A 20137-nucleotide genomic window follows, 5' to 3' on the forward strand; every position below is an offset into this window, starting at 1 on the left:
GGAAATGAGGTTTACCAAGAACAGCAAACCAGAATAATGATCCCCAATACAAAAGAAGTGACTATTTGCCTACATCAGTAAGGCCTTGCTGGTGGTACCACACATTAAGCACATAGTTATCAGTAACAGAGCCTTTAACAAGGTTGCACCAGCATTGTGTAATGTTCTCCCTTATCAATTAGACAGAAGCCTACCAGGGCTGGCACCAGGCATGTCCATCCCTTGGGGACCAACTTGCCCTGGGCCCCGGCACGTGCACATGCTCACACACACATACACGTGTGCGCCTACATGTCTCTTGCAGGGAGGGAGCTTCTTCCACCTGCTCGTTCGCTGGCACCATCTCTCCTGTCTTTTGCGGCTGCACGTGCTGCTATGTGTGCACATCGTTGCCATTAACCAAGATGGGGCTGGAGGCTTTAGCCCCTTAGGGAAATCTCGGCTGCCATCTTGGTTAATGGCAGTTCTGCACACACAGCCTGCGCAGCCTCAAATGATAGGAGAGATGGGTAGATGGAGCCAGCGAGCAGGCGAATGGAAGAAGCTCCCTCCCTGCAATCTGTGGCAGCTACTTTGCCACAGATAATGGAAAAGAAGTGCTACTCCTCCCCCACCCTCTCAAGAGGCCTCTCAGGGGCATCTTTGGCTCCAGGGGCCCTTAGCCAGGGCCTGACCTGGTCACCCTTTGGGACCAACTCTAAAGCCTACAATTCTGCTCTAGATACCTGTTGAACACCATTTCTTTTTACTCAGGCATTCCCCAGAAAACTGTTGTTTTTAGTTTGCAGCTGATACAATCTACAGTGAAGGATTTTTATCATGGTTTTAATGTTATTTTGTGCCTGTTTTTTAGTATGTATTTTAATATATTCTTGTTCAGCACTCAGTTATTTTACGTTAAGCACTTTATAAATTCTTTTAAAAAACAAAAACAAATAATCAAACTTAACACAGGTGATTGTTCTTTGTTAAGCATTGTACCTCTAGTATGAGAAGCAGTCTCTGTGGTAAAAACACAACAGGCATTTTCAGTCAACTCATCCTGAAGACTAGTTGGTGATGATTTGAAGTTGCCTGATGAAGGAACAGTTGTAAAAAAAGCAATGGCTGTCTTCACAGAAGATGTGGGCATTGTTGGAACATTAGCATCAGTATGAGTTGTTGGGGAAGCAGGGATATTTGAAATAAAAGGAAGGGGTTTGGGAGAAGTAACTGTGGTTGTTAAGGGAGCAGGGGTGCATGAGGTGGTAACCATATGAGGTGCAGTGGTTGTAGTTGTGGTGAAGACTGTGGTGGAGACTGTGGTGCTTGTGGTGGATACTGTGGTTGTTGCTGTAAGAAAACAACAAAAGTATATATCAGAACTCTGTTTGTGGAATGGGAACAAAACAAATGCAAATGACAAAAATGCCAACTCAAGCCAACAAATGAGTTGGTTGGAGGGAAAATTGCTTACAAACTGAGTCTCTAGGACAGATCGAACAAAAAATGGGAACTGTCCAAAAGTGCATATATATGAAATTTATATCCCACTCTTCCTCTCAGAAGGAACCCAGGGCAGCAAACAAAAACTAAAAGCACTTTAAAACATCTTAAAAACCAAAGACTTTAAAACATATTGAAAGAAAACATCTTTAAAAACAAAATGTCTTAAAAAGCAATTTCAACACAGACGCAGACTGGGATAAGGTGTCTACTTAAAAGGCTTGCTGAAAGAGGAGGGTCTTCCGTAGGCACCGAAAAGATAACAGAGATGGTGCCTGTCTAATATATAAGGGGAGGGAATTGCAAAGTATCATGGCAACTTTTATTACTTCTATGAACTCCCATTTATCACCAGGTGCAAATTTTATTTGTCTAAGGTAATATGGCATAGTCTTCATTTATTGAAATTGGCAGGTGACAATGGATTACAGTAAACTTATATTCATTCTTTGTGAGGGCAATTGTTGCTTCTGTAAGTACAAATATTAGTAAGTATTAGGTTGGATCCACACTTGCCCGTCCGCATATAGAAGAGCTCCTTTCATTTGCAGAGGGAACTGGGATACTGCAGAGACTCCCTGTTGAAGGAAAAGGGCTTGGAGGTGATTTTCACCAATCCCTCCCCTCTCCTGCAGCCCCCATTATCACCTCCCATGCTGTTCTGGAGCACCTTGTTCAGGGGGCACTGGGGGTTGTGTGGGAAAGAGGAATCATCAAAATCATCTTCTCCCTGTCCCTTTCAGCAGTACTCCACCCAGCACAAATTTGGATCCAAGCCCTGGTTCAGTGGCCAACACCAAAAAGTCAAAGGAAAGCTCAGATCCATTTTAAAAATAGTTTAAAATCTGATTGGATGGGGGAATCACTGATTAGGCATAATCCGGCCAAAGGTGAGCACATTGAAGTTACATAGATTTCCATGGGAGAGTTAAGCACCTGCTTAACGAACATGAGGAAAAACAACAAACATTTAAATACATCCGCAATATACTACCCTCCAATATATGCATAAACACATATTTGTTTCTTGTGCCCATTGTTTTTTCTTCCAGTTTTTGAGATTTTTGACCTGGAGTCGGGGACCCCTCTGCCTAATTTATTGCATCTCTACAAACCAAAACAGATGGAAGGAGCAGGGAAGAGAGAGAGAGAGAGAGAGAGAGAGAGAGAGAGAGAGAGAGAGAGATGAAGTGGTGGAAAGAGAAAGATGGGGGCAAAACAGAGAAAGAGCAAGAGAGGAATGAAGTGGCACAAAGAGAGAGGATGGGTGGCAGAGAAACAAAATGAGAAAGAGATTGCATGGCAGAGAGAGAGAGAGAGAGAGAGAGAGAGAGCACTATGTAATACTGCAAACTCTGCCCACCTTTGGTTCTGGCTTCATCCATTCTCATCAGATCCAGACCCGCCAAATATCAGATGTGGCCACTTATTAACTTTTCCCAATCGCCAGTGGCCCTTCATAGGAAAAAGGTTTCCCATTCCTGCTTTAGTCTAATATGCTATTCCTATGTAAGTATCACATAATATATTTTCTCTATATTTGGGGAGGGGGTGATTTTCACCTTCAACATTTCTGTTGAATATAAGGGATTCATTTGTACTTCAACTTGCTACAGCTCATCCTAATTTTTCCTTGCATACTTCTTTGTTGAAATCTTACAAAAATTATCATTTCCACCTTAATGAAGCCATGCACCTGATGTTGATTAGTACACTTATATAAGAGAAAATCATGACACACACACACACACACACACAGAGAGAGAGAGAGAGAGAGAGAGAGAGAGAGAGATGTGAACCAGATGAAAATTTCACCAGACATGCAGTAATTTTTCTTTTTAGAAATGAGCAAAAGGACAGACCTTGGTTGGCTCTTCATGGTAACCAAGATCATCAAGTCGATGATAGCTAAAAATGTCTATCCCCACACATTTTCATATTGGGTGCATATTTTAGCAGACACATTTGCCTTTCTTCGAAGTGCTCCAACTTAAAACTATAAAAATGTAACTTACTCTGATTTCATGTTAGTTTTGATTAGATTAGATTCAGCTCTGCTGTGAGTTAGGTTAGCTTCAGCTGAACAATGGTCCACACACAGTCAAGCCTAACACCTAAGTTTTAGAATCCTCACAGAACAGGGAAAATGGACAGAGGACAATCATTCCACTCACCGCTATTAACTTGTAAATTCAAGGTCTTTTTTAAGTCGTTGAACCAGCCCCGGACTTCAATACGACAGCAGTACAGTCCTCTATCTCCTTTATTCAAATTTGCAATCGTCAGGGACACATCTCCTTGAGTCACATGTCCCTTTAGCTGGTACCTATGTGATATTTTTGATGTCACCGTCCTTCCATTTGTGCGTAGAATTTCATTACTGCATTTAGAATTTGGGCAGCTGCCTTGGCCCCAGCACATGTCAGTAAGGTCATCTCTCTGTTGGACACGATAGGTGCATGGCAGTGTGACAGCCTGGCCCACCACCCCTCTTACCACAATTTGAGATATTGTGCCCACTGAGAAGAAAAAGAGAAAATGATCAAGAACATGTTACTTCATAATATGTAATCTTGCTTTCCTGAAATGAAGGAATAAATTCTCATTAAACTTATATTGTATTCTCTTTGTGGTGATGCCTCTGACACTGATGACATGGAACAGTCACAAACATTTCAACTTCTGAATGTCAGAATGTTTACAGTCCAACTGGAATTAAAATTTTACCAAAGGTACGTAACATTTCTGTTGAGGCTTCCACCACTGCTAAAGCATTGTAAACTGATAACCCCAAGGAAGACAATAAGGGGCAAGAAATGTGGGGTGAAGGGATGATTGAAATTCACATACTGATATGACCTAACCTGCCAGTTTCTTAGTTGGAAGCTGTTAGGAATTGTGATTCTCTTCATTTATGTATTTAATTTGTTAGATATATGAAGCTAGTCACTTTTCTGTTAAGTGTATAGAAACCAAGCACACCTTTAGATGCTTAATTTATTTAAAGTTCTACACCCCAATCATATACATTTATCAGCAGTCATTCCTGAGACCAGTCATGCCTAGTATGACTGCTTTTCATATGTTTCCTTAGCTTTCCTACTCTTTCCTGAATCATCTTCAGCAAGGGTTGTCATCCTGGTATCTTCTAGATTTCTGGACTACAGCTTCCATCGTCCTTGACCATTGGACCTGCTGGCTAGGGCTGCTGGGAGTTGTAGTCCAGAATATCTGGAGGGTATCAGCTCATCTGTTTTTCAGCAAGTGAGTCCAGATGTGCCATCTATGTCCTGACATGCCTACTGACAATGCCAGTTTACACTAGAACAGTGACTTGTACCTCTGGGACCAAGGCATCCTGTGCTTTAGACAGGAAGTCAGAACTTCCCCTGTAATGCTTGAAACACAGAGAAAGTGGACTCTTTCATAGTTGCCCTTTTGCTCAAGGTATTCTAATAAATGAAAGTTGTGTGGGGTGTAACAAATTACCTGCTTACTTTCATTGCTTTCAATAGTGTCAAGGAAACAGAGGATTTGTAACCTCTGCCTGTTCCATTTTTTCCAGCCTCTGTTTCCTAGAGTTTGGCTATTTATAATCCATTCCCTTCTTGTCCTCTGTATGAAGTGACTTCTGTTATTTTGCTGAGTAGAGTGCAATTCCTGTGGCTGCTCAAGCTACACAGCACCCCTCCACTCCTATGCCTGGTAGTTGAAGTGGCAAAATGACCCTGTGATTCTAATCCTTACCCAGCTCAGCTATCCCAAAGAGGGCCGCAGGCATCAGATGCTTTGGCCTTGATTCTGCTGAGTAGCTTTTCTTTGGAGCATTGTGAATGACATTTCCTCTTGGTAACATTCCCAGGTAAGATGCAGAAGCTCCTCCAAATAGGCCCTCATAATTTTCATGCAACATTCCCCAAGTGATATTAGGACAGCACTGTTTTGCTATATGAGATGTTATTGGAATGATATTGCTTGTTGACCCTTGGGATTTACAAATTCCAATAATACTCTCATCACTGAGCAGGCAAAATAATTACTGGGGGGGGGGTAATACAGCAGGTAATGAAATGGAAAACAAGGTCATTGGCCCATCATTCCAAACCCAATGTTGACCAACAGTCTTTTCCTTTACGAGATAAAAAACTGATAATCAATGTGTACCATTGTGGAAAAACATCCAATGGACTTCTAAGAATGTTGTTCTCTTCTTTATGGCTATGTTGCTAATGAGGGAGCTCCTGCTCCCACTGACATTAATGTTAATGGCAGAAATTCCAGTGAATACAAGAAGAGAGGTTCAGCTCTTATACGCACCCTAATGTTAAGATTAAGTGCTCTGGATATCCCAAGATAGCCACACCACAGGAACCTCCACTATGACTGTAGGGTGTTATATGTGGGAATGACTTTGAAAATGACCCAGAAATGTCATTTGGTCCAAAACAAGGCAGAAAGACTGAAACCTGCCTGTATTACACCAGTGCTTTGCAATCTGCATTGGCTTTCAAGCCCAGTTTGAAGTACTGGTATTAACCTTGGAACCCCTAAAACAGTGTGGGGCAAGGCTGTGTGAAGGATTGCCTCTTCCCACACATCCCTACCCCCATCAGGAGCAGCCAGCACAGTGAGGCAGTGTCATACTGCCTCCTTCAACAGCAGTATCATTGCTACTTACTGGGATTGGGGTAGGGTGTGGGATGGGGGGGCAGGGTGGTGGCAAGGTTGGAGCTGCAGAGCAAATCTGCCACTCCCTTCAGGGTAGCCATGCAGCCCACCCCTCACACCATCTTGCTAAGCAGCGGCAATGCTACTGGGTTGCAGTGTGGCACCACACCAGCAGCTCCTGCTACCCAGATCTGTCTGAGGCCCTTTTCCAGCTGCCTTCACCAGACAAGGTGCAGCAGATATCTACTAGAGAGAGGGCTTTTTCAGTGATGGCACCGCAGTTGTGGGATACCCTTCCTCAAAAGGCATTGGGTACTTCCAAGACTAGAGAGGGCATTCTCAGTGGCGGCCCCCACTCTCTGGAACTCCCTCCCATTCGATCTTCGCCATGCCCCTTCCCTGGATACATTTTGCCGAGCCTTAAAAACATGGCTCTTTGGACAGGCCTTTGGGATCCCCGGGGTGGGCTAATTTCTCTATAGTGTTTTAAAATTGTCTATTGATGGCCCTAAACTGTTCTGTACTGCTGCTTTTTAAAATGGTTATTGTTGACTGCACTGTATTTTATTATGTATTTACATTGTACTGTTGAATTTTAATGTGTACGTTGCCTAGAGTGGCTTCGGCCAGATAGGCGACACAAAAATTAAATTTATTATTATTATTATTATTATTTATTAAAGAGCACTTTATTTCCCCAGGCTTTTCAGTTGTAAAACCTTAGAAACTTTTAGTGATTCTTTGTACTAATGTTATTCACTGCTGCTGGCTTTACTCTTGTTTTATGGTGCTGCTGGTTTTATTTTGCTTAAGATGTTCATGTTTATGTCTTTTTGTGTGTGTTGTTTAAATTTTTATTGTAAATGCCCCATAACAGCAGCCCCCCAAAGCAGTGGCACCCAGTCATTTGAAAAATACCTGAAAAATCTGATTCTACACATTTAACAGGGTTCCTTCTTGTATGACTATTCATCCACTGATCAGCATTTTTATCCCTTTGCTAGTACAGCTGTTACTGCGGAACATTTTATTGCAAGTGAACTAAAAACCAGTAGTGAATTTCCAAGGCATGCAAAAAAAAATAGCCTTTATTTTTCTAATAGGTGTGTTCAGGGCTGGTGCCAGGCATGACTGGGCCCTTGGGTGCCAGCCTGCCCCAAGCCCCCTGCTCTCAGCCCCCCTACAGACCGTGAGGGACTGCTCCACCTACTTTTTCTCTCTTTCTGTGAATGCCCTGTGCCTGTCATCAACCAAGATGGTGGCAGAAGCTTCTCTAAGGGGCTAATATCCCCACCACCATCTTCGTTGATGGCACACATGTGCGCTACACTGCATACGTGCACATGCCTGCCATCAACCAAGATGGTGGTAGGGGCATTAGCCCCTTAGAGAAGCCTCTGCTGCCATCTTGGTTGATGGCAACTGTGCAAGCAGCATGCAGGGCATTCACAGAAAGGAAGGAGAGGTAAATGGAGTGGGTGGGCACAGTTGGCCAGCACAGTCTGTGGGGTGGCTTAAAGCTCCATCTCTGTGATCTGTGGCAGGGTTGGGAGTCCACCCTGCTGAGGACTGCAGAAGGGAAGCACTACCCCCACACCCTAAGGAGGGGCCCTTCAGGGGTCCTTCTGGGCTGCAGGGGCTCTCAGCCAGGGCCCGACCTGGCCACCCTTTGGTGCCAGCCCTGGGTGTGTTGACACTCAATAGCAAATACTGTTGAAAACTGAAAATATTGAACTAAAAGTCAAATAGGTGACAAAAGGTCATTTTTCACATGATCTTAAAAGTAATTCTGAGGTAAGTGAGTGATATCCAGGGTAATCATACTCAAAGCAGACCCATTGAACTTAAGCAACTTACATCCACTGGTTTGATTTGATAACTAAGATGTTTACATTTTGGGGAGGGGGGAGAGAATCAGTAGGGTTGGGTTGCCCAGATCTCCTTGTGAGTTACTCTATACCATATTGTCCATTATCTAAAATTATTATGGATTTTTCCTTAATAAAATTAGAACTTCGAGCTATCATGGAGATTTCCTCCACGTAGTACTGTTAAGTGAGAGATGACATGTTACTAGTCCTCAAACTGTAATATATTATCTCTGTTAAAATGTTATTCTTCCTACCTGTAGTGCGTTTTAATGTACTGTACATCAGTGCCCAAACTGTTTTGTATGTTTTTATTACTGTTTTCAAAATCTCAACATCAACAAAGTGACAGACTCCTGTCCCCCTGCAGTGAAGCCTTTGCACATAAAACTTGTGGTTTTGTTCTGTGGATAAGCCCATGTTCTTCTGGCATCACAGCTAGAAGTTACATTTATATCCTAACACAGCTAGAAGTTACATTTATATCCTATCACAGCTCTTTTAGAGAGCCAGTGTGGCGTAGTGGTTAAGGTGTTGGACTATGACCTGGGAGACCGGACCGAAATAAATGAATTGAATTGAATTGACCTGGGAGACCAGGGTTCAAATCTCCACATAGCCATAAAGGTCACTGGGTGACCTTGGGCCAGTCACTGCCTCTCAGCCTCTTGAAAACCCTATTCATAGGGTCGCCATAAGTCGGAATTGACTTGAAGGCAGTACATACATACACACAGCTCTTTTAAAGCAATATCACAATATGGTTATTCTGAGGTTGAAGGTCCTCAGATGGAAGATACAACAGAAATGTAACTAATAAACACCCAATCCAGGTAGCACCTTTCCGCCCCACACATCCCATCTCACAACGCTACCTGACCACTAATGCAACAAACTAGATGTTTCTGTGTACCAAAATGCTCCAGTGCAATACTCCACAACTATTTCATCCGGTCATGCTAATGACTGGTTTAAACATAAATATATACTAGCAGGAGATCATACTTTATATAGCAACAATAAATCTAGAATTGTTCTCTGAGACTCCATCGGAAACATTTTTAAACAATCTGATCACTAAAACACAGAATTCCAAAAATCTACTCTTCACCAACACATATAATTTTTGAAATTATTTTTCTAAAATGTCATGTTATTGGTTTTGATCCCTCTTTTATAGACACTTAAATGTATAGGATTTTCTTCCTTTGCCACTACAAAATAGAAGGGGCAAAACAGCATCTATTTTAAAAAATAATGAATCTTATTTCTCCTGATAGGATAATATCTTTGAGGACATTTAAAAATAGACACTTACCTATACAGAAATGGATCACGATCCACTGAAGCAGCATATGTGACATGTTTACCGTGCACAAGCTCCAGTAATATCCTATATCTGAACACTCATCAGATTTTAACCAGTTCGGAAGTGCTGAGTGAGCCTTGCCTTTCGTAATTTCTCTATTTTGAGTTTAAGCATTCTAACCTCAATGCCTCTGTGCTTTTAAGAGCCAAACAGACGTAATGAGATCCATGATCAAATCCACAGTTGGAGGCAGCATACTTCTGAATACCAGTTGCATCTCCCATTTTAAAAAAAATTAAAGCCAGTTGCAGGGACCTTTAATTTTTATTCCATCATCCATCATCAACTTTACTGTGCTAGTGGGGGGGCATGGCTATGCTGAGCATGAGGTAGCAGCATAGCTCAGAGCTCCCAAACCCATCAGGAAGAAAATAACTCTCCATGGCAATACAATCAGGTTAAATTAAATCGATTTTGGATGGCTTGAGCAGGAGATGCTCACATTTCAAAGCCAAATCCGAGATGGGAAGAGCTGTTGTGGAGGCCCTGATTGCATTCAAAATGGTGCCTGCACCACTCTCAAAAAAGCCTAGAATAGCCACTGAAGAAGAACCTGAGCCTCTAACAACTCAGGAATTACAAAACATTTTCATAACCAAGATACTAAAGAACTCATGGCAAAGTGGGATACTTCCCTAAAGCCTTTGGAAAAGCAGATAGCTTCTCTTAACATGATCTAGCCAAAACAGCTAACTTGCCGTTAAATTTAAGCATTAAAAATAGCACCCAAATAAAACATCTTACTTCCACGCAGGAGCTGTCATGCCTCAAGATGAAGGATCTCAAAAATCAGACCTTTAAAATAAGTATTGGGGTGAGGGGCCTAGAAGAAGAGACAGAGGGGGCAGATATGCAGAGCTTCCTTATTCACTGCTTCAGTACTTTCGTCCCAGAACTGGAATTGTCTGTTTCTGATAGGAAAGAGCACACAAAGCTCTCTTCCCAAAACCTTGAGATAAAACACAGACTAGAGACATTGTTATCTGGTTTACTCACTATGCACATAAAGAAGATTTAATGAGACACTTGTGTAATTTTCAGAGGTGCTTTATAATGGCATACTGGTGCTCATACTACAAGTTTTTGCCCCAGAAACTTTAAGATGCAAGAGGGAACTGAACTGAAACCAAAACAATTAAACTGATTAAAAAGCATATTAAATGCATACGGAGCTGTCCCTTTAAATTGGTGGCTAAAAAACAAAGGCATATGGCATATAGATTCTGACTTTAATGAAGCTCTGTGTATTTAAAGGACTTAGACGTTAACCTCTCTGAAGGGTGTGAGCTGGGTAATAAAGATGATGGCCAAGGAGATGATGAGGCCAATGACCAACAAAAGGACGGCTGGCAGCCTCAGCACAGATGTCAGAAAAGCAAGAAACAGCAGCTTCAAACAGCATATAATTTTTTCCACGAAGCCACCAGATTATCAAAATCAACAACCTCTAGGAAGGATTGATCAACCAGATCAGAGGGTTTAAATTCCTCTGCACTGACTATTATCAAACTATTGCATCTGGTTTTCTTTTGTTATAAGGTAAAGGGATAGTACTGGAGTCCAGATTGTGGTGCATGAGTAGGGAAGTTTTAAAATAATATGATATATGATAACAAGGGTTCTGACTGCATATTTCTGTTGACAAGGCTTTGTTGTTTATAACTCAGTGGGAAGTGGGATTGGGGCCTTTGTGGTGAGATAGGCCTCCACTTGTCCCCTAGGTGATGTTTCTGGGTGTCATAATGGCATCTAGTACAATTGCCATGGTTTCCCCCAAAATGAGGGGGACCACTATGCAGACATAAGTGTCAGGGCTTGTCCAAGCCCTGGGGAGAGGGGGGTTGGTGTGGACTAGGGTGTGTTTGGAATGTCTGTACTTTGTTTTATGTTTGATAACAGAACTCCTGAAGAAAGGGTGTCAAGGGGATGGCTATAATATGCATTACTGCATCCCTAGAACAAAAAAAGAATCAGCATAAATCCACTAAGTTTGGATAATGGCTGAAATAAAAATCGTTTTGTTAAATGCATGGGGCCTTGGTGACCAGATCCAGAGGAGGAGTGTGGTGAATTACACCAAAGAACTTGTCCTCACTATAACAATGCTACAAGAAACCCATCACAAAGATAAAAATGAATGACTGTTGAAGTCAAGTTGGTTTGGGCAACACTTTTCAGCTCCAGGAACATTAAAGGCCTGGGGAATGGCAATATTTTTTTCTACTTCCAGCTCCTTTAAATGTGCTAAATGAATAAGATATATTAAGGAGAGACACCTATTCTTCTTTGGGGCTTTAGAAGGAAAGGAGCACACCATTGGTACGGTATATGCTCCTAATAATCACAACAAAGGTTTAAGAAAAAGAACTTAAGTAAAATAAAATAAGTTATTACACTCTGGCCCCAGGGACATGGTAGAACCATCAGAGGCCCGCTGTAATGAATTTGCTAGGCACTTCCAGGATAAAATCTCTTGCATCCGCCAGGACCTAGACTCCAGTGTTATAGCAGGTGAATCAAGCAAGGTATCCAGAGCACAGCCTTGTCCCAATTTCTTGGATGAGTTTCAGTTGGTACAGCTTGAGGACGTTGACAAGGTGCTTGGACAGGTTCGTGCAACCACTTCTGTGCTGGATCCTTGCTCTTCTGGGCTAATAAAAGCTAGCAGGGATGGAACAGCCGGCTGGGCCAGGGGAGTGATTAATGCCTCTCTGCGAGAGGGGGTGGTCCCTGGCTGCCTGAAAGAGGCGGTAGTGAGACCACTCCTGAAGAGACCCTCCCTTGACCCAGAAAATTTTAATAACTATAGGCCGGTGGCAAATGTTTCATTCCTGGGCAAGGTCTTGGAATGAGTGGTGGCGGGCCAGCTCCAGACACTCTTGGATCAGACCGATTATCTGGATCCATTTCAGTCGGGTTTCAGGCCTGGTTTTGGCATGGAAACAGCCTTGGTCGCCCTGTATGAAGACCTTGTCAGAAGAGAGACAGGGGGAGTGTGACTCTGTTGATTCTTCTTGATCTCTCAGCGGCTTTCAATACCATCAACCATGGTATCCTTCTGGGAAGACTGACTGAGTGAGGAGTGGGAGGGACTGCATGACGATGGTTCCGCTCCTACTTGGTGGGTCGGCTCCAGAAGGTGGTGCTTGGGGAACATTGCTTGGCACCCTGGACTCTCCAGTATGGGGTTCCTCAGGGGTCAGTTCTGTCCCCCATGCTGTTAAACATCTGAAACCGTTGGGTGCTGTCATCTGGAGCTTTGGAGTGCATTGCCATCAGTATGCTGATGACACGCAGCTCTATTTCTCCTTTTCATCCTCTTCAGGTGAGGCTGTCAATGTGCTGAACCAGTGCCTGGCTGCAACAATGGACTGGATGAGGGCTAATAACCTGAGGCTCAATCCAGACAAGACTGAGATGCTGCTAGTGGGTGGTTCTTCTGACCGGATAGTGGATGTCCAACATGTCCTGGATGGGGTTGCACTCCCCCTGAAGGAGCAGGTTCGTAGCTTGGGGGTTCTCCGAGAACCATCTCTGTCACTTGAGGCTCAGGTAGCCTCAGTGGCGCGGAGTACTTTCTACCAACTTCGGTTGGTGGCCCAGCTATGCCCCTATGTGGACAGGAATAACCTGGCTTCAGTTGTCCATGCTCTGGTAACCTCCAAGATAGATTACTGCAATGTGCTCTACATGGGGCTGTCTTTGAAAACGGTTCAGAAACTGCAGCTGGTGCAAAATGCAGCGGCCAGATTGGTAACAGGGACCAGACAGTCTGAACATATAAAACCGATTCTGGCCCGCTTGCATTGTCTGCCTGTATGTTTCCGAGCTCAATTCCAGGTGCTGGTTTTAACCTATAAAGCCTTACACTGCTTGGGACCACAATACCTGATGGAACGCCTCTCCCAATACGAACCCACCCATACACTACGCTCAACATCCAAGGCCCTCCTGCGGGTGCCTACTTGAAGGGAAGCTGGGAGTCTGGCAACAAGGAAGAGGGCCTTCTCAGTGGTGGCCACCAAATTATGGAATGATCTTCTTGGTGACGTGTGCCTGGCGCCAACACTGTTATCTTTTCAGCACCAGGTCAAGAATTTCCTCTTCTCCCAGGCATTTTAGCATGTGTTTTAAATTGTTTTAAATTGTGTTTTAAATTGTTTTTAAAAATGATGTGTTTTTAAATTTGTATATTTGTTTTTAATGTTTTTAGTTATTGTAAACCGCCCAGAGAGCTTTGGCTATGGGGCGGTATATAAATACAATCAATCAATAAATAATAAACAGATATCAAAAAGGACAAATTATTCTTAGGGGAGACCTCATATGGGCTCCAAATGAAAGATGGGACAAACAGGTTAATACAACAAGGAATTTCACAAACTAAGGGGCAGATAGCTAAGGGTAGGCAGGTTACTGCGCAATTATGGATAAAATATCAATTGGTGGACGTTTTGAGGAGCATGAATGAAAAAGAGAAATTTCACGTATTACTTTAGCAGACACAACATCTGTACTGGTATAAATTACTTCCTCATATCTTATTCTTTCTTGCCTCAGGTTAACAAGGTGAATATTGGCACAACCATGCACCAAAATTTCTCCTTTTTGCCAAAGGCAACTCAACCTTATTCGAGGCAGTGGAGGTTGGATCTCCTTGTACTCCATAGACAGGTTCGTGGTGATTGTTAACAGGAAGCTCCAACTAATTATTTCTCCATTACATCTGAGTCTATATACAGCTCAATTTCTTCATTACATCTGAGTCAACGCAGTGTGGGTACATCAAACTTACTCTGCCGCTGAACCCACGCTGCAATTATTTCTCCATGCCTCCCATTTCCCCCTAACCCTCCCTCCTTGGTAAGTGGTGGTGAAGCTCAGCATTAGGAAGCCAAGCGCACAATGCCACCCTTCCTGCACTGCCTTACCACTCATTGCCGAAGAGGTCTAGAATCAGGAAAATGTATCTGTGTGAACCAGTATTAACTGGTGGCTGGAAATATTTAATCTTAAGGTTTATTTTGAAACCAATCAACTAAGACAGCTTATTTGTTTTTGAAAAAAGATGCTTCAAAGCCTTGGTGCCAGACTAAATATACTTATTTCAAGGCTGTGGAATAGGTGTGGCTTTTTTAAAGATATGTCTTAAAAATCAAGACTGGGTAGTTAGCTTCTATTTTAAAACAATATGGAGAATATGGAAATATTGAAATATTGAAACAAACCTTTGGCCTCTGTGCAATCCCCACTCATTTCCATTCTATTTCATCCCCAATTCTGTATTCAAAATTAGTTGTAACATTGTAAGGGTTGGGAGGAAATGGGATTGTACAGATTTTGTGACTTTTATCTGAATAGCTAAGGGGAAAAGAGCTATACAAGATTCTTTAGGTCCTTTAATTCAAGATTGGATCTCTAGAAAACAAATTATTCCCTTTACCACCAGACAGAATATTAAATCAGAGGCAACCAGAACTCTCATTGAGTTTGAACATATGGCATTGTCTGAAAGAATAGATGCTAAAGGTGTGATTGCAAGAATATACTGCCAATTAATTTCCTTAGACATGGGTTCCCTACAGGGGCTAAAGAAATGTTGGGAGCGAAATTTTGGTTACCATCTTGAGGATGGTACCTGGTCAAAAATATGGGAAGCTTATTTTTAAAACTGTTTTCCCATGGCATTTGATGCTTCTTAAATTGTCACATATAGCACAAACGTCTTCCTTGTATTGCTGGAGTTACAGGGCCCCAACAGCCACATATTTATTTTACACCTATGGTGGGAATGTCCTCAGGTGGAGGTGTTTTGGTCCCATGTCTTTGAGGAAATACACTGTATCCTCCACACACCAAACTATCCTTCAAATTCTGTCTTTGACAATTTTGAATGTCTGGGATGGGCAAAATGCAAATTGTAAAAATAAATAGTTAATTAGTTTCTTTTTACTGGCAGCCAGAATAACTATAGATTTTGGAAACACTTGGAAAATGCAACCTTAGAGTATTGGTATAGCAAAGTCTGGTTTCTAGCACAGTTGGAAAAACTAACTGAAAAGGTCCATTTGTATAGAGGCTATCAAAAAAGATGTTTTTTATGTGGCTTTGTTTCATTTTATTAAATTTATGAATGAAGAATTTGCGACCCCAGTGGTCCCTGAAAAACCTGCAGGTACATGGAACAGTCCATAGCTGACTCAGGTCCTCAATACTCTGGGAACTTCTAGCCACTTTAGATAAACTCTGTGAAAAACAACGAAACAATAAGAAGGAACTCCAAAATCAGTGTATGTCTCTGTGTACTTTTTGTTCAATTATTTTGGATATTTCAAGGATATGTATGCTTGGATATTTTGTAGTTTCATTTATATATTTTTCTCTATATATTTTGGATAGTTAATAAAAATATTTTAATAATTTTTTTTATTGTGCTAGCCATTGACCTTGACAACTTTCAAATAAAAATTCAACAAAAAATTTCCATTACAAATTACAATAAAGTGAAAAAATGTTTCAATAAAAATAAATGATTATTAACAATAATATTAATGATGATGGTGATGTTTTAATCCCAATTTAAACTGAACTAAAAGATCTATTGCCTACTTAGAAGCCTCCCACTAACTATCCTGATCCTTTCCATTTTTTTCCCTCAGAGTTTCCTTGCAGCTGATGACTACATCTTGGGATATACTACACACTTGATCTTAGCCAAAAGGCCGAGAAGCGGGATATACGATAGATTAAATTCCATGCCCTGGTAATCTGCAGGATGGACTATTGTAATGCACTTATGTGAGGCTGCCCTTGAAGGCAATCTTGAAGTTGCAATTAGTGCAAAATTAGGTGACATAAGAACATAAGAACATAAGAAGAGCCTGCTGGATCAGGCCAGTAGCCCATCTAGTCCAGCATCCTGTTCTCACAGTGGCCAACCAGGTGCCTGGGGGAAGCCCACAAGCAGGACCCGAGTGCAAGAACACTCTCCCCTCCTGAGGCTTCCGGCAACTGGTTTTCAGAAGCATGCTGCCTCTGACTAGGGTGGCAGAGCACAGCCATCATGGCTAGTAGCCATTGATAGCCCTGTCCTCCATGAATTTGTCTAATCTTCTTTTAAAGCCATCCAAGCTGGTGGCCATTACTGCATCTTGTGGGAGCAAATTCCACAGTTTAACTATGCGCTGAGTAAAGAAGTACTTCCTTTTGTCTGTCCTGAATCTTCCAACATTCAGCTTCTTTGAATGTCCACGAGTTCTAGTATTATGAGAGAGGGAGAAGAACTTTTCTCTATCCACTTTCTCAATGCCATGCATAATTTTATACACTTCTATCATGTCTCCTCTGACCCGCCTTTTCTCTAAACTAAAAAGCCCCAAATGCTGCAACCTTTCCTCGTAAGGGAGTCGCTCCATCCCCTTGATCATTCTGGTTGCCCTCTTCTGAACCTTTTCTTTTTTTTTTTACAATAATTTTTATTCAAATTTTCATAAAACATACAAAACAAAATCATAAAACATTCAAAGACAAAAAACAAAACAAAACAAAAATGATTAAACAAAAAAATAAAATGTTGACTTCCCATTTGTCGCAGATCAAATCAGTTATAGGTCTACAATATATAACAATCCTGTCTCTTAAATTATATTATAAAATCACTTTCCTCCAGTAGTTATCTTAATTAATCATCAAATCTCATAAACATTACTTTATTCTTTCCACAAAAAGTCAAAGAGAGGTTTCAATTCTTTAAGAAATATATCTATCAATTTTTCTCCAAATAAACATGTCGATTAATCCATCTCGTTAATAATAATAATAATCTTATTGTCGTAACCATAGTCCAAATAAACATATCGATTAATCCATCTCATCAAAATCTGTTAGGTCCAATAATTTCAATAGCCATTATTCCATTATCCCTATTAATTCCATCTTCCATCTTCAATAGTCCTGCTAAGTCCAGTAATTTCAGTGTCCAATCTTCCATTATCAGTATTCCATAATAATCTTGCTGTTGTAGCCATAGTCATATAATAAGAGTCTGATGGGAATTTCCTCTATCCCAAATATTTTCTTGCCATCAATTCTGAATAAGTTGCTGAAATACTGTTGTAAAGTCATATCTCTGTTCTTCTTTTTTACAAAATGCACTGGCTCATCTCTTGAGAGTTTTTCCATTGTCACATGGCTGCAGTTAATTCCATAGATTTTCTCTATATCAAGCTCCATCACATCATTCCAGTCCAGAAGATTATCCAAGCCATTGATAACTTTATCTCTAATATCTTCATTAATTTCTTCAGAGATAACGTTAAATTCCAAACAGTAGATTTTATTTCTAATATCCATAAACTCCAGATCTTTTTCCAATTCCACATTTGTTCCAATCTCCAGGGCTTGTATCTTCCCTTTATTTTTTCTTTTCTCATCTCTGATCTCATTCTCCTCTCTCACAGGATCCCCTATTTCTTTAAGCTCCTGCGTCATTTTGCTCAGTTCAATTTTCAGCTCCTTACTGCCCTGTCGCAGGGTTTGTTTCATTATCTCAATCTCATCCATTATTTTCTGAAACATAATTACTTCCAGATTCTCAGCCACTTTCTTGATTGCCATTTTTAAAACCACGAAAACAAAGCAAAACAAAAATAAAGAAGAACCACTTCTTATTTCAGCAACAATTGGGTTAATATTCCAGGCTTGATGACATCACAGTATAAACAGAGCAGCCTGCCTTATCTCTCTATGTTCAAGAATACAAAACAAATTTAGTTCCCAGCATCAAAACAGTTAGTGGCGTCGTGAAGAAGCAGATTCGTCAAAATAAAATAAACCAAAAAGAGAATAGTCCCAGACAATATAATGTTCCTCGGAATAGAAATCCCTCTTCTGTTTATATCTTTAGAATGCACTTCCAGGACAGCTTTTTGCAATAGAAACAGAGATAAGCTGTTAATTTCGTGAATAACAGAGAAGAGTTATAGCTGACCCAGAAGTTCTTTAAAGCTGATTAATTTGACAAATCTCTTTTTGCTGCAACAATTTAAACCAAGTAAAAAAAATAATAGAAAGAAGGGTGCTTGCCTGTTAGTCTGTTTTCTCTTTGAAGAAAAGATAAACGTATCGCATTAAACAGATAGAGCTTGTTCGGAAGTCCATCCGGCATTGCTGGCTGGACCTTTTCTCATAAATTAATGAAATCCAGTCCTCCCAACAAAAACAGGCTTTTGAGGTTGATCTCTACGTTTCTCCCTGCCCGGGAGAAATTTCATCAGTCAATAAAAAAAAATGTTCTGACTGATTTATATCTGAATAAGCTTCTTTTGAGGCGGGAGCCCGTCTCAAAAGCAGGCACAAGCGAAGTCACCCTTCCCGGAAGTCTCACCCTTAGTGCAAAATTAGGTGACATAAGAACATAAGAACATAAGAAGAGCCTGCTGGATCAGGCCAGTGGCCCATCTAGTCCAGCATCCTGTTCTCACAGTGGCCAACCAGGTGCCTGGGGGAAGCCCACAAGCAGGACCCGAGTGCAAGAACACTCTCCCCTCCTGAGGCTTCCGGCAACTGGTTTTCAGAAGCATGCTGCCTCTGACTAGGGTGGCAGAGCACAGCCATCATGGCTAGTAGCCATTGATAGCCCTGTCCTCCATGAATTTGTCTAATCTTCTTTTAAAGCCATCCAAGCTGGTGGCCATTACTGCATCTTGTGGGAGCAAATTCCACAGTTTAACTATGCGCTGAGTAAAGAAGTACTTCCTTTTGTCTGTCCTGAATCTTCCAACATTCAGCTTCTTTGAATGTCCACGAGTTCTAGTATTATGAGAGAGGGAGAAGAACTTTTCTCTATCCACTTTCTCAATGCCATGCATAATTTTATACACTTCTATCATGTCTCCTCTGACCCGCCTTTTCTCTAAACTAAAAAGCCCCAAATGCTGCAACCTTTCCTCGTAAGGGAGTCGCTCCATCCCCTTGATCATTCTGGTTGCCCTCTTCTGAACCTTTTCTTTTTTTTTTTACAATAATTTTTATTCAAATTTTCATAAAACATACAAAACAAAATCATAAAACATTCAAAGACAAAAAACAAAACAAAACAAAAATGATTAAACAAAAAAATAAAATGTTGACTTCCCATTTGTCGCAGATCAAATCAGTTATAGGTCTACAATATATAACAATCCTGTCTCTTAAATTATATTATAAAATCACTTTCCTCCAGTAGTTATCTTAATTAATCATCAAATCTCATAAACATTACTTTATTCTTTCCACAAAAAGTCAAAGAGAGGTTTCAATTCTTTAAGAAATATATCTATCAATTTTTCTCCAAATAAACATGTCGATTAATCCATCTCGTTAATAATAATAATAATCTTATTGTCGTAACCATAGTCCAAATAAACATATCGATTAATCCATCTCATCAAAATCTGTTAGGTCCAATAATTTCAATAGCCATTATTCCATTATCCCTATTTATTCCATCTTCCATCTTCAATAGTCCTGCTAAGTCCAGTAATTTCAGTGTCCAATCTTCCATTATCAGTATTCCATAATAATCTTGCTGTTGTAGCCATAGTCATATAATAAGAGTCTGATGGGAATTTCCTCTATCCCAAATATTTTCTTGCCATCAATTCTGAATAAGTTGCTGAAATACTGTTGTAAAGTCATATCTCTGTTCTTCTTTTTTACAAAATGCACTGGCTCATCTCTTGAGAGTTTTTCCATTGTCACATGGCTG

At 41.0% G+C, this 20137-nt stretch overlaps 1 protein-coding gene across 1 annotated transcript in view; it reads right to left on the reverse strand.

The window, feature by feature from the left end:
- The window catches only part of LOC133378781 (uncharacterized), a 77018-nt gene that overhangs the window by 13784 nt on the left and 43097 nt on the right, over positions 1-20137 (reverse strand). The window contains exons 10-13 of the mRNA XM_061613406.1: positions 10273-10339; positions 9340-9485; positions 3660-4004; positions 982-1332 (exon numbers count right to left, since the gene is read on the reverse strand). Coding sequence (XP_061469390.1) covers positions 982-1332; positions 3660-4004; positions 9340-9485; positions 10273-10339 — 909 coding nt within the window. The remainder of the gene's footprint in view (positions 1-981; positions 1333-3659; positions 4005-9339; positions 9486-10272; positions 10340-20137) is intronic.

The sequence above is a fragment of the Rhineura floridana genome, chromosome 3, assembly GCF_030035675.1.
Source record: "Rhineura floridana isolate rRhiFlo1 chromosome 3, rRhiFlo1.hap2, whole genome shotgun sequence".
Classification (NCBI taxonomy): domain Eukaryota; kingdom Metazoa; phylum Chordata; class Lepidosauria; order Squamata; family Rhineuridae; genus Rhineura; species Rhineura floridana.